General features: G+C 44.4%; 1 protein-coding gene across 1 annotated transcript in view; it reads left to right on the forward strand.

Moving 5' to 3' along the window:
* Positions 1-13,573, forward strand: part of LOC107282680 (sacsin-like) — a 28,096-nt gene extending 14,523 nt beyond the window's left edge. Inside the window, exon 8 of the mRNA XM_029283070.1 lies at positions 2,436-13,573. Within this exon, the coding sequence (XP_029138903.1) occupies positions 2,436-13,171 (10,736 nt within the window). The 3' untranslated portion in view covers positions 13,172-13,573. The remainder of the gene's footprint in view (positions 1-2,435) is intronic.
* The last annotated feature ends 326 nt before the right edge of the window (positions 13,574-13,899 follow it).

Here is a 13,899-nt window from a genome sequence, read left to right on the forward strand (position 1 = left end):
AATTTTTCGTTTGCCTGGGTATGTCCGTTACTTTCTTCCTTTAGAACCTCCATATTTGGGTCACCTTCCTCTAGTTTTCCTTCTATTTTCTGGGTTGCTAGTTCCTTCTCTGTAGTTATTTTCTGAGTTTATAGATTTAAATTAGAAAATTGTTCTTTTATCTCCTTTGTGTTATTTTTAATCTCATCACGAGCTAAGGCAATTGTTTCTTGTATTGATTTCAACATGGAGAGAATTTCTTTCTATGATTCATCAATATTTTCTTGGTGGTATGTCAAACTGAGGCTTCTGGAGACAGATGTTAAGAGATCAACCCCGACTGCTCTTTAGAAGGACAGATCCCGAAGTTGAAACTCAAATACTTTGGCCACCTAATGAGAAGGAAGGACTCACTGGAGAAGGGCCTAATGCTGGGAAAGATTGAGGGCAATAGAAGAAGGGGACGACAGAGAATGAGGTGGCTTTATGGAGTCACTGAAGCAGTAGGCGTGAGCTTAAATGGACTCCAGAAGATGGTAGAGGACAGGAAGGGCTGGAGGAACGTTGTCCATGGGGTCGCGATGGGTCGGACACGACTTCGCAATTAACAACAACAAATAGAACATCCATTTTATTTTTTGTAAGTGGCTTTTATAGAGATCTGTTTAAGAATTTAGAAATTTTCAGTTAATTATCATTGGAGCTCCAGATTATCCAGCCAACTTGTCAGTCCATTCTTAAACCTCCCCTAAGCAAATATAAGTAAAATTCATTTTTTTTCTGTCCAGTGAAAAATATATCTTTCTGTCCATGGAGAAGAAAGAACAATTAAAGGTTGTTTATGAATCAAGATTTATAATCCAAAATGTTCCATCATATCAGGCAATAGTGTACATTTCTTCTACAGATAATTAGTTCCAGAATACAGTTATGAGAGTCAGTATTTGTATCCATAGTTCAGACAGGCCAATTTTAGAATAGTTTATCGTCTCTGCCACACAGATAAGCAGCCCCAAAGTCTTTTCCCTTTTCTCAGGTGCAATCTTCAAAAGTGAAATCTTCCAAGGACAGCCAGAGTCTTATCTAAGTCTGGGCTTCAAGCCAGGTTTCTTTTAGGTATAATAAGTTGTAGTGCCATAATTCACCACTAGATGTCATTGATGCCATTTTTCAGTTTTTTAAATCCAAAACTTATATTGCAAACTTTTCAGGTCTCTCTCTCTCTCTCTCTCTTTTTTTTTTTTTTTAAAGGTCTTAAAAGCACTTTTAGTCCCCAAATTTCATCCCTAACTAATTAATTCACCGCTTTTGAGCAGTTTTTTCAGGAAGTGGTCTTAAAATCATAAAGAGAGGATCAGGTCTCACCCAGTTTCATCCACGTTGCTGTAATGTTACTTCTTGTTGCTTGTTTCCTTCGGTTGTCAGCAGCTTCTGACTGGCTATGCGAACGTAGCCAGTCTTTCCCACACCAGTTTGGAGGGCTTCTTAGGATCAAACAGAAGGGCTGCCACCCTCCTGCAATCAGTGAGGGTCCCCTCCTTGCTCATCGCCTCTTCAGGGTGACTTTTGACCCTTTTTAAGGTCCCCAAAAGGGCAAAATTGAATGCGGAAGATGGAGCCCCGTCTTCCTGCGGCCGTTCTGCTGCGATGTCAAACCAGAAGTCCCTTTCTGGTTTTAATTTGTGGTTCTGTAAAGCAAAGGGTAGGAGGAGGATTCGTCTTCTCAGGATTTAGGATTTTCTTCCAATAGAAAACAAAGGGCAAATGCAACTTTCTCCCGAAAGAATTCAAAGACTCTTTCTGACACTTGTAGAGTGAGCTACACGTTTTGACTTCTGGCCACAAAAGTGCCTTCAGAGGACATTTGAGTATGTGGGACTGTCAGATCTGTTTTGGATCAGGCCTAGAGTGCATGTAATAGAGCTACTTGCTGCAAAGTCTGAAAAGTAACCTTTCCAACCAGAATCGTGGCTTGAACCTAAATCTCCTTGCTTCTAGACTAACATTCCAATAGCCTTTAGCACAGACCAAAAATACTTCTGTAACTATTTAGCTCCAACAGAGACGTCGCAAAGGTGCTTTTTCAAAAGGCAACTGAACTTTTTTTTCTCCTTGAGGAAGATATTTCGCTTCTCATCCAAGAAGCTTCATCAGTTCTGACTGGATGGTGGGAGGGGTGGAAGGATTAGTTCTGAAGAGAGAACTATCCAGTCAGAACTAACTCTAAGGTCAGAACTGGTCTTTCTATCCCCCCACCATCCAGTCAGAACCGATGAAGCTTCTTGGATGAAAAGCAAAACTTTTTCCTCAAAGAGAAAATGAAGTGTAGTTGCCTTTTGAAAAAGCACCTTTGAGATAACCATGACCTTAGATGACTGAGAATCTCCAAAGAGATTCCTCCAACAGAGATGCACAAACATTGGTACTTGATCCTTGTGTCTTTCCTGTCTCTCTAGGGTTATTCAAAAATCTGGTCTCCTTGAATCAAGCCATCATTGAGAAGAATCTTCCCAGAGCTCTCCCGAAAGGTTGGGTCAGCAGCAAATCTGTTCCTGTTATTTGGAGGCCCAGTGCGTATCCCAGCGAACCTCCCCTTGAGTGGATTTCTGCTTTCTGGACTTTCCTGACACACCGTGCTTCTTCCCTGGAACCCTTTGAGGGATGCCCGATAATACCACTGACGCCTCTGCACAATTCTCTCAATGGCATTCAGTTGGCTCAACTTTTGCCCCAACCCACCCTCATATTCCAAAGGCATAATGGGCAATGCTTGCCAGACGCAGTGGCTAAAATTTTGGAAGTGTTGGGCTGCACTGTGATCCAGAAGTGGGACTCCAGTTGGTCCCATCACCAACTAAAAGAATATGTTCTGGAACCCACACCTAGCAATGTCCTGCAAGTTTTTGTCCATCTGGGGGTAGCAAATGTAACAAACCACCTGACATTTTTTCCCACCTGCCAGATTGAAAGCTTGAGCGCTTTTCTCTCTACAGCTGTCTCATTCTCTCAAAAAGATATCGGAGTCCTCACTAAATTGCCACTCTTCTTCAAGATGCCTTCTCTTCTTCCACCTTCCAAGGCAGCCTTGGTATCAGCCCAGGATTATTTGGCTTTAGAAAAGACTTTGGTTCCACCAGTGCCTACAAATCTCTTGACTCCGGAGCCTGTGCTCTTGTGTCGCAATGAAGCTGAACGAAGCTTGCTCTTCAAAATCCGCAGAAAGCTTCTGGGGACGCCGGATCTGTGCTTGCTGTGTGTCCGAGCAATGAAGAAGGGGTCCTATGGAAATCGGGCTGAGGATGCCAAGCAATTCATGTTGTGGTTATTGCGCAATGGAGACACACTTTTTAGCCAGAGCCAAGAATTACAAGCTTTGTGCCATGATCTTCCATTTGTGGATTGCGGATCAACAGAATTGCTCCGTCCCTGTCATCTCTACGATCCAGAGAACCGCACATTGCTGGCTTTATTAAGACCGAGCCACTTTCCCAAAGGGCCCTTTCAGGAGCAAGCAGTGCTGCGAATCCTTCGTACGCTGGGTCTGAAATCAGATCTTAGTGCTGTCTCTCCAGCAGATGCAATAACTGCTGCAAGGGAAGTGGCTGTAAGTGAAACGGCAACTGCCAAGGCCAAATCCCAGGCCCTTATCCGGGTTTGCAATGAGAGTCCTCTACTGTCACGCTTATCTCCTGAGGTGCTGAAGCAGCTGAGGTCCTTGCCTTGGGTTCCTGCCATCAATTCCTCTAAGCTTGGGCCAGCTGGAGTCTTCCTAGCACCTGAATCAATTCGTTCAGTGAGGTATGCAGGTCTTGTAGGACAGGTCATGGGACTGACAGATGCTTTTTCGGCCCACGCTGCAGAAGAATTGGGCCTGGAACGCTTACCTCCTCCAGAAAAGGTGATGGAAAACTTAGCTGACCTGGTACAAACCTATTGCTCTAAAGAGACACCCCTGTTGACTGCAAAGTTGTGTAGCATCTATCAACACATGCAACAGCATCTCTTCGATTTCCAGTATCCACCCACATACACTTCAGTGTGGAATGGGAAGGGTTTCTCGTGGCCAACAGACGTGGTACTAACCTTTCCTAATGATTTGGACTTTGCACTCCTAATGCCACAAGTTCCTCCGGATTTCCAAGAGTACAGGCAGCTTTTTGCAAAATGGGGTGTCCAGCAGTCACCCAGCGAGGAAGATGTAGACCAGGCTCTTCATAAGCTGGCACAACAAATCAATGCCAGACCAAACGGGGGTACGCAGGCTGAACTACTCCTCTTCGTAGCTGCCTTGGACTGGCTTAGCAATCAAGGTTACCATGGGGAAGAGGAAATGCTTATACCGGTGCAGATCGTAGGTTTGGTTGGTTTTGCTCTTCGCCCTGCCAGTTCAGCACTGTATTGTGACATGGATCGTGCCCGTCTTGCTGATTTGGGTGGAGACCTACCCATTTTGGTGCATGAAGCAGTTTCTTCTGCCACAGCTGCTTTCTTTGGGGTGGAGATGCTGAGTACCAAGTTGTCAGGCTTAGAACTGTTTGAGGCTTGGGGGCCTTCAGAGCCCATCACTCTCCGGATCCGTAACATCCTTCGGGAGTACAGCCAGGATGCTGACGTGTTTCAGGAACTGCTGCAGAATGCTGAGGATGCCGGTGCTCAGACTTGCCGCTTCTTAATAGACCTCCGGCAGCATGACGCTACTAAAGGACTTCTGGATCCTGGCATGGCTACTTGCCAAGGGCCAGCCCTTTGGGCCCAGAATGATGCACTGTTTACTGAGGCAGATTTCTCCAACATTATCCAACTAGGTGCAGCCACCAAGGAGCACCAGGAGGACAAGATTGGTCGCTTTGGCTTAGGTTTCTGCACTGTCTACCATATGACTGATGTGCCTTTCCTTCTCAGTGGTCACACCGTCCTCATCTTTGATCCCAATATCACCCATCTCCAAAAACATATCCGTGGTTCAGCCCGACCGGGCATCCGTTTGAATTTGACCTCCACAGTCGCCGCTTCATTTCCAGAGCAATTTTGGCCTTTCAGAGGAATATTTGGATGTCGAATTGGAGAGAAATACCAAGGCACTCTGATCCGTTTGCCTTTCCGCACTGAACAGGAGGCCAAAGAATCTCAGATCTGCCCTGAGCCGTTTGGACCCAGCCGGATCAAAGGACTAGAAACTGGTTTCCAGGAGACGTCCCAGTACCTGCTGGTTTTCCTACATAATGTGCGGGAGGTATCACTCTCCTACCTTGCACAGGGTTCCAGTTTTCCAGATGTTGTGCAGCCACTGGCGACAGTAAGCCGAGAAGTACTGAATGAGATCGGCTTTCCCCTTATACGATTGAGAACAACTTGGCAATCAGCTGTGACTATCCACCATTTTCTGCTCCATGCATGTTCAGCTGATGGAGAAGCTGAGGAACTGTTCAGAAAGGGAAGAAAGGGAGGTATCCATTTCTTGCCTCCTTTTGCTAGGGTAGCCTTACCACTCCGCCCTAGTACCACCGTTGGAAGATGGCTCCCGGATATACATGGTTTTAAAGGCCGTGTCTTCTGTTTCTTACCTCTTCCCATTGAATCGGGTCTCCCACTGCATCTCACAGCTCCCTTCGCCGTGCTTAGTAATCGTAAAGGACTCTGGGATACCACAGAAAAGGGCCAGTGGAATATAGCACTGCTACGAGATTCAGTGACAGCTGCATGGCTTGGGGCACTAACTCAGTTCCGAGACATGTACAAACAAGAACTGCTGGAGGACTACAAGTATTATGATTTTTGGCCTGATATATACAGTACCAAGTATCCTTTCACTGAAGCAGCCAAAGCCTTCTATCAAGCACTAATCGATGGAGTAAACGGGGAGCAGCCAGTTCTCTTCTCTGATGGACAAAAATGGCGCCCACTTAATCATGCTTGCATTTTGGATGATGATATCATTTGCAAGAGGCAACTGAGTTCTATAGCAGCGAGAGCCTTCTCGTTACTCTTACCAGAACCACAGATTGCAGTTTCTCTTCCAGAGAAGGTTAAATTGAGCTTCAAAACCTGGACCCCGAGAAACAGCTCAGTGCTAAACACTTATAATTGGGCACGGTTCCTTCAGGAGCTTGCTTTACCCAATCTTGCTAAGCTTGCGGTGCCTGATCGTAATGCCCTGATTCTTCGTGCCCTAGATATGAATGATGCCGGGGTGAATGAGTGCCTGAAATCCCTGCCTTGCATTCCTGCTACTCCAGATGAAACGCTGAAAACCATTAAAGAACTTGTACACCCAGAGGGCCGTGTCGCACCTCTCTACTGTCCTGAAGATGGCTGCTTTCCTATGGTTGAAGAGTTTCTGAAGCCGGAGAGGCTTTTGCGCTTGGAACATCTTGGCATGACCAAAGATTGGGTGGCAATGGAAGAACTGATAAGCCGAGCCCGAACTGTGGAAGCTTTGTGGCATCAGAACCCCGACAAAGCATGCCAGAGAGTCTGCTGTATCTTGGGTCTCCTTGATAGCCATCTCCAGGAAAGTTCCAGAAATACGACCCAGGTTTTGTTTAGGGATATTCCCTTTTTACCGGCAGTGCTTCCTGGGAATATGCATAAAATCTGCTGCCCCAGTGAGATTTACTACCACAAGCTGAATTCCTTGGTACATTTGATTGAACCAATCCTGGACAAGGAAGCCCTTGGGGGAAACTCCAAGCTCTCTGAGGAGATAATGGAATTCCTAGGAGTGAAATGCAAACCATCCGTAACTACAGTGCTAAAGCAACTGGAGATAGCGTCCTTTTGTTCCAATGCTCTCTCCAAAAAAATGTTGGCTAAGATAGCCCAAGATTGCTATGCTTTTCTCAATGATGTAGTCCGGAACAAGGAAAGTAGGGTAGAGATAGCGCAAAAAGCACAGATGTTCCCCTTCATCCTGGTCAGTGTTGGCTTTGTGCCAGTATGTAAAGTGTCTCACAATCTGGCTTTTGACGCTATTCCATATCTCTTCAAATTGCCTGAGGAGTACTGGCAACAAAAGGATCTGTGGAAGTGTATCGGTCTACGTGACGTATTTACCTTGGATGATTATGCTTCTGTCCTGGAAGCCCTGGCTGAGGATACAGCTGGACGGCCACTTTCTGTAGAAAAACTAGAAATTGTACTTAGGTTGATCACTGCAGGACTTGCTGGAGTTTTGCCAGAAAATCAACAACTAGATTCTTATTTGTCCCAGAAAATGTTTTTCCCAGACCAGGACAAAGTCCTACGACAATTGCCTAAGCTGCTTTTTGATGATACTCCATGGCTCCCACGTGAGAGTGGAATACCGTTTTGCCATAGTATGATTCCACGAGAAATTGCTGTGCGCTGCAGCATATCGACCAAAAAGCACCGTATACTGTCCAAGCAACGGATTCAGAAACTTTCTCTTTGGGGCACAGATTTTGGAGCTAAGGAGGACTCGTGTACCCGCCTGTCTAACATCCTTCAGGAATATCCCTCTTCACAGGATGTGCTGAAAGAGCTGCTGCAGAATGCTGACGATGCTGGTGCGAGTGTCATCCATTTCCTTTGGGATCGCCGCCAGCATCCAACAGAGCGTGTTTTCAGTGATGAATGGAAGTCTCTTCAAGGACCAGCCCTCTGCATCTATAACAACCAGACCTTCCAAATGAGCGATATTGAGGGGATCCAGCGCTTAGGCCATGGTGGCAAAAGAGGAAGGCGGGATGCTACAGGAAAATACGGTCTGGGATTCAACACTGTTTACCATTTGACAGATTGCCCTGCATTTGTCACAGGGGATAGAACACTGTGTGTCTTTGACCCCACATTGCGTTATCTCCCAGAGTCTGATGAGATCTCACCTGGCGCAAAGTACAACCTCACAAAAGATTTCAGAGAGGCCTTTTTGAATGTTTATGACACCTTTTTGCCTGATGTGTTTGAATTGGAACAGGGCACACTTTTCCGGTTGCCCCTGCGTACTCCTGCAGGGGAGAACCCCTCTCCTATTTGTCAGAAATCTGTGTCTGAGATAGATATGGAGAATATGTTGGAAGCTCTTAAAGAAGATGCAGAATGCCTCATGATGTTCCTCAATCACATTCGCACTGTAATTTTCTCTGTTATGGGTGAGGAAGACAGGAAACCCAAAGAGTTGTTGCGGGTTGAAACTGAAGGAGGGGAGCCTGGAAGGCTGGAGTACCAGAAACATCTACAGCAGGCAGCTGCAGCAGGAGGCCTGGAGATGAGCAAACCAGTAACCGTCTTCTACAAAATGAAGGTCAGCACTAATCTCTTGCGTGATCCCAGCATCTGGTGGGTTGGAAGGCAAATTGGAATGGACAGCACAGAGACCATAGAGGGCATGCTACTGCCTTATGGTGGTGTGGCTGTTTGTCTTAATAGACAAGTGTGTGGGAAGGCTTTCTGCACATTGCCCCTGCCAGGAAGGACAGGCCTTCCCATCCATGTCAATGGGAACTTTGATGTGGATTCAGCTCGGCGTGACTTGCGGAAGTATAGCGGTGAAGGGGATGTCAATTCAATCTGGAATAGGTTACTCATGCAATATCTGCTGGCCCCTTTATATGGCCAGTTACTTAAAAACCTGTGCCAGACACTGGGGAGGGAACCACTGAAATTCCATACTCTGCAGAAATGCCATGATCAATTTGCTTGCAAGTATTTGCAATATTTCCCAATTGTGACCAAAGATGTATCCCCTGTTTGGCAGCAGCTGGTAACCCATCTGTATAAACTGATGCATAAAGACCAGCTCCCATTGTTGCCAGTTTATCAGAAAAATGTTAATTACAAAAATGCCTGTAGAATTGAAACAATAAGTGTGTGTTGGAGTGCACCCAAAGAAGAGCATTCCACCAGAGGCCCCTATTTTCTGAAGAATACAATAGAGGATAAAATTCTTGAGCGCACTCTTCAGGAGCTGGGTATGAGCTTGGTCCCTGCCTTTGAACAACTACAAGAGATACATGAGCAATTTGTCATGGCGGAAATGGATGTACTGACTCTCGATTCTCCTTCCCTCTGTCAGTTTTTGAAAAGTCTGCTCAACTTCTTACCATGCTCACTAAATCAAACTCCTGTAAAGAATCGTTCCAATTGCTTTGCTCTCCTAACCTTCTCTCTCAGTGGACTGTGTTCTGATGATGTGAATTGCGTGGAAGGACTTCCATTACTGTTGACCAATGATAATGTGCTGAGATATTTCAGCCAACAAGAACCTGTTTATCAGAAGAGCAGTGCTTCTGACCTTTTCCCACATCGTCAGCATTGTTTTTCTGCCTTTGCAGATTACAATCTAAATCAGCTTCTATTAGAAATGGAATTCCTGAAGAAGTTTACTTTAGATGAATCTGTGGCTTACATACAAGAGATGTTGACACTGGATAGCTGGGGCAACGATAGCAAACGCCGGAAGAGCTGGTTAGGGGAAGTGTGGAAGTTCTTTGAAAGTCATATCTGCGTGACACAGAATCAGGAAAAAAGGAACGAGCTATTTGCAAAGCTCATTTCCCTCTTCAAAGGATGCACTCTGCTCCCTGTCTATGGTTCCAGTATGTTGATTCCTCTTGAATCCCTTGGTACGTTGATACCTAATAACTTAAGCCCAGTTTGTGAAATTCTTGATAAGCTGGGCTTTGCCAAATTAGATAAGTCCCTGTTGCCTCCAGAGTTGACTGCATACTGCATCAATCCAGAGCTGCTGAAGATCGAAGACCCTATAGTAGTGCTGGAGCAACTGTCTACCCACAGTAGCCTATGCTGGAATAAACTCGATCCATTTGATTATGATTTATTCTTGAGGTTTCTCTGTGAGGATCTGGAAAAGTTAAATAATCAAGCATTATTAGCAAAACTGAAAGCTTTGCCTGTCTTTGAGACATATCAAGAAAAACATGTATCACTAGTTTCATATGATAAGGTCTATCGTCTGGTATCCAAAAATCCAAAGCTCTGTGAGAACTTTTTGGAACTTTATGAAATGGATGCAAGGACTGTTTTACTCAAGGACACCTATTGGAATCAAAGGTTGAGCAAGTGCTTTGGTTTTGGAGAAATGAATGATTTGCAACAGTTTATGCTACTTTTACCTCGGATACCCAGTCTTCCTGAGGCTAAAGTACTGGAAGCCTTGAAGTTACTCTTCAACATCATGTCACACTATGATGAAGAGTATGAGACCCAGAAAGCAGTTGTGGTGTCAACATTCAAGTCCTTTGCCTTCATTCGGGATGAGAAGAATGTGCTGCGTCTTGTATCATACTTCTATCAGGACAATACAATTTTCCAAGAGTTGGGATTGAGCTCTCGATTTGTACCAGAGAAATTCTATGGTTCAATGCGTCCAATCAAAAAGTGGGAAGTGAACATGTTTTTATTAGATGTGGGTTTGCAGAAGGTGATTTCTGAGGAAGATTTTTTGAAATGTGCTACCCAGGTTGAACGAGAGGCATTCAGCAGCGGTTCCACTTCTGAAAATGTCCGAGGAAAAAGTAAAGCACTCTTGGAATATCTGTTTTCCAGAGCAAAAGATGAACTGTCTAATTCCTTCTGGGCAAAATTGTCCAAGATCCGTTTCCTTGTACCACGTCTCCTCCCTGATAAACTGTGTAGCCTTCATTTGCCATATGTCCCTTGCAGAGCTCCAGTGGCACCCCGAGGTTCTTTGTACTGTTCAAAAAATGTTGCTCTCTTTTGGACTTCAGCAGTTGCTTTCTCTTTTAATGACTATGTTGGAGACGAAGGTAGGGATGTTTTAAAAAAACTTGGAGTGATATGCACAGTACCTACTGAAGTGGTGTTGGAAAATTTGAGCAATGTCTGTCAAGTAACCTGTGATACCCTAGAAAATAAGAAAACTCGGGCAGAAGTTCTAAAATGCACGTACAGATTCCTGTCAGAACAGGAAGAAATAGATGTGAATTCCCTTAAAGGCCTTCCTGTGATACTGACAGATGATAATGAAGTAGCTGAGGCAGAAAATGTGGTGGTCCATTTGCAGCACTCAAATGACTTTCGGCCATACCTGTACATGCTGCCATCCAAGTTAGGGGTATATATAGATGTCTTTGAAAAGTTCGGAGTGCAGACTGAGCCAACCATCTATCATTATGCCAGTGTTCTGGCCAGGATCCAAGAAGAGACTACAGAACGGATGAAACTGCAGGCCAATCTTACTAAAGCAGTGCTCAGGGCCACTCAGTTTCTCTTCCATCTGTTGGAAGAAACAAAGGAGTCAGTGGATTTCTCAAAGCTGCAAGAACTTTATCTCCCTTGCATTGATGGGAAGCTATATCCATCAAACACTTTAGTATTTAGTTTCTACCAATCTGGACAAGAACCCCTTGCTTTGAAAAATACACTTCGCTTTCTGGTTGATCTCTCTGAATGTTCCATATCAGTGGACAAGTATAAGCAGTGGAAACTTCTGCGCTTGCTACCTGAAAATCTGCGCCCCAAGTATTTCAATAATATTGTTGAAGAACAACTAGAGGAGTCCTCTCTGAAACTGTGCATGTATCGAGAATATTGTGAGTTTCAGAACAGTCTCAAAGAACTTCTGGTTTCTCTTGATTTCCAGAATGCGCTGATTGCGCTACTGAAATGGCAGAGTAAAACAGAGGAGATAGAAGACATAAATGAGGGACTCTTTTCTCCAGATCAGCTAGAAGTGGTGTGCTGTGAAAAGCTCTGCATTGTAATGGTCTACAAGTTGCAACTTTTAGAGGAAACTGAATGTGTCAAGACAGTGCATGTCGCAACAATGCCAGATGGCAAGACAAAGATTTACCTTACTCACCAGGAAAGCATGAGTCGGCAAGAGGGAATACATATTTTCTCAACTCTAGCCATTGAAGTTAATAAGCTTTTGGGAGAAAGACTTCAGCCAGAAGCTATGGGGATCCTCATGGAGATTCTAGCTTGCGAAAGACCTAAAGATACTGCTGGAGTCCTAGAGAAACGCAGAGTGCCCCTGTATCAGCAGGGAAACCTAAATGCTTATGACCTTCCTCCTCCAGGAGAAGACATCCCTGAGGAATGGTATGACAGTCTGGATATGAGCATTTTGCATACCTTTATGAAAGGAGATTATGTGGGCTATCTGGATTCTTCCCAGCCCAAGGAGCATTACCTGTATGCTGTTGTCCTTGAAGTACTTGAGTCACAGAAGAATGGTGCTGGTCAAATACACACATATCGTATTGACTTGGGAGGAGGTCGGCAAGAAGAAGTGACTGCTTATGACTTGTACCATTTCAAGAGAAATAAGCCAGTCTCCGATTCAAATAAAATGGTAGTGCTGGCCGCAGTTTCCGCTGATGCTGCCCAAGTGGTAAGACCAGATATTAATGAGTATTGGCATCACCGGCCACTGAGCGAGGTGAAGAAAGAGATAGATGCGTGCCTAGATCAAGTTTGGAGACTTTCAGAAGAGGAAAAGAAGAAAGCCCTTAGAAGATTGTATCTGTGTTACCACCCAGATAAAAATCTTGGCCAGGAAGATTCTGCTAATGAACTCTTCAAGTATCTTAAAGAAAAGATCAAGGAGATGGAGAAGGGAATGAGGTCAAATGGCTCCTGTGGAGGATCCAAAAGTAGCAATTCCTATCACAGAAACTTCTCAGACTGTTGGAGTGAATGGGATCGGCAAGCTCATCAGCATCAACAGAGGCACTATGAATTTACCAGAGGTGGTGGTGGAGGAGGAGGAGGAGGCAGTTACAATTTCTGGTCATACCATCGATGTGGACCAAACTCTTCAAGATCACAACCAAATCACTGTTTCCTGGAAGCAAAGCGTTGGCTCCGGCAAGCAGAATGTGATCTGAAGGTAGCAGAAAGCATTGCTGGAAATGGCAGCACTGAATGGCTGCTGTACATGACTTTCCGGGCTATGGAGAAGACTCTGACAGCAGTTGAGTACAACCAGGGAGGTGGCTTTGAGAGGAATCTCTCTCTTGCAAAGCTGGCTGATAAGGCAGCATCGTATGGATGTGAGCTGGCTAAACTTCCTGAGCAGATAGATGTGCTCAGGGAACACGGCGTGGATGACAAGATAACACAGTATCCCAAATATCACACTTTACCCACCATTCCTAATGAGGCCTTTTCTGCCTGCAAAGAGCAGGATGTGCTATTGTCAGCTTGGGAGATCTTAAACGTGGTAAAGAGATGGCTTGGCCTCTAAACAACCTCCCCCCCTGTAAATATTAGAAGCTGGGAGATATATAATGCAGCAGTACTTGTAAAGACATCTTGCAGATAGATGCTTTAAAATGAGAAAAGTTGTTCACTTGAAAAAAAGTAGCCTCACAGAACCTGTATTATTTGTAGATGATAAAATAATAGGGTGCCTATGAAAACAGTATGCATATTCTTTAATATGGACATTCCATTTTTTTGTCTTTTGATAAGTTGCTTTAATATAGTTGGCTTTCTTAAATAACCCGAATACCCAATAACTACTGTAGAAGAAATAGTGTTTTTCCCAATGGATGTGCTTACTAAAATTGTTGTGACTAAATGAGTATGTGCCATCAAGTTGGTGTTGATTCTTCATGTGAAAATAAAAATTTTCCCATGATCTGTCCCTTATCTGGTCCTTCAGGTTTTTCAGTGGCGCACCACTGCCACTGGTTGCTGCTGATTGTTCAATGGTTATAAGTTGAGGACTCGCTATACTGTAAAGTCTTATATTTTGGTTCTCTATTTACAGGGAATGTGTGTACTGTACATATTTTTATATGCATACAGAAAAGTCGTCTGTAGTTTATTGCACATCTTGACTTGGCTACAGACACAGTGTAACATTTTTATTTCAGGATCAGAATCACATACTCTTGCATGAGACTGTCAACCATTTTGGATCAACTAACAGTGAAAAGGTGTTTGGCCCAATTGGAGATTACTCTAATT

Source organism: Protobothrops mucrosquamatus, unplaced genomic scaffold (genome assembly GCF_001527695.2).
Source record: "Protobothrops mucrosquamatus isolate PMUCROS unplaced genomic scaffold, P.Mucros_1.0 scaffold11, whole genome shotgun sequence".
Lineage (NCBI taxonomy): Eukaryota > Metazoa > Chordata > Lepidosauria > Squamata > Viperidae > Protobothrops > Protobothrops mucrosquamatus.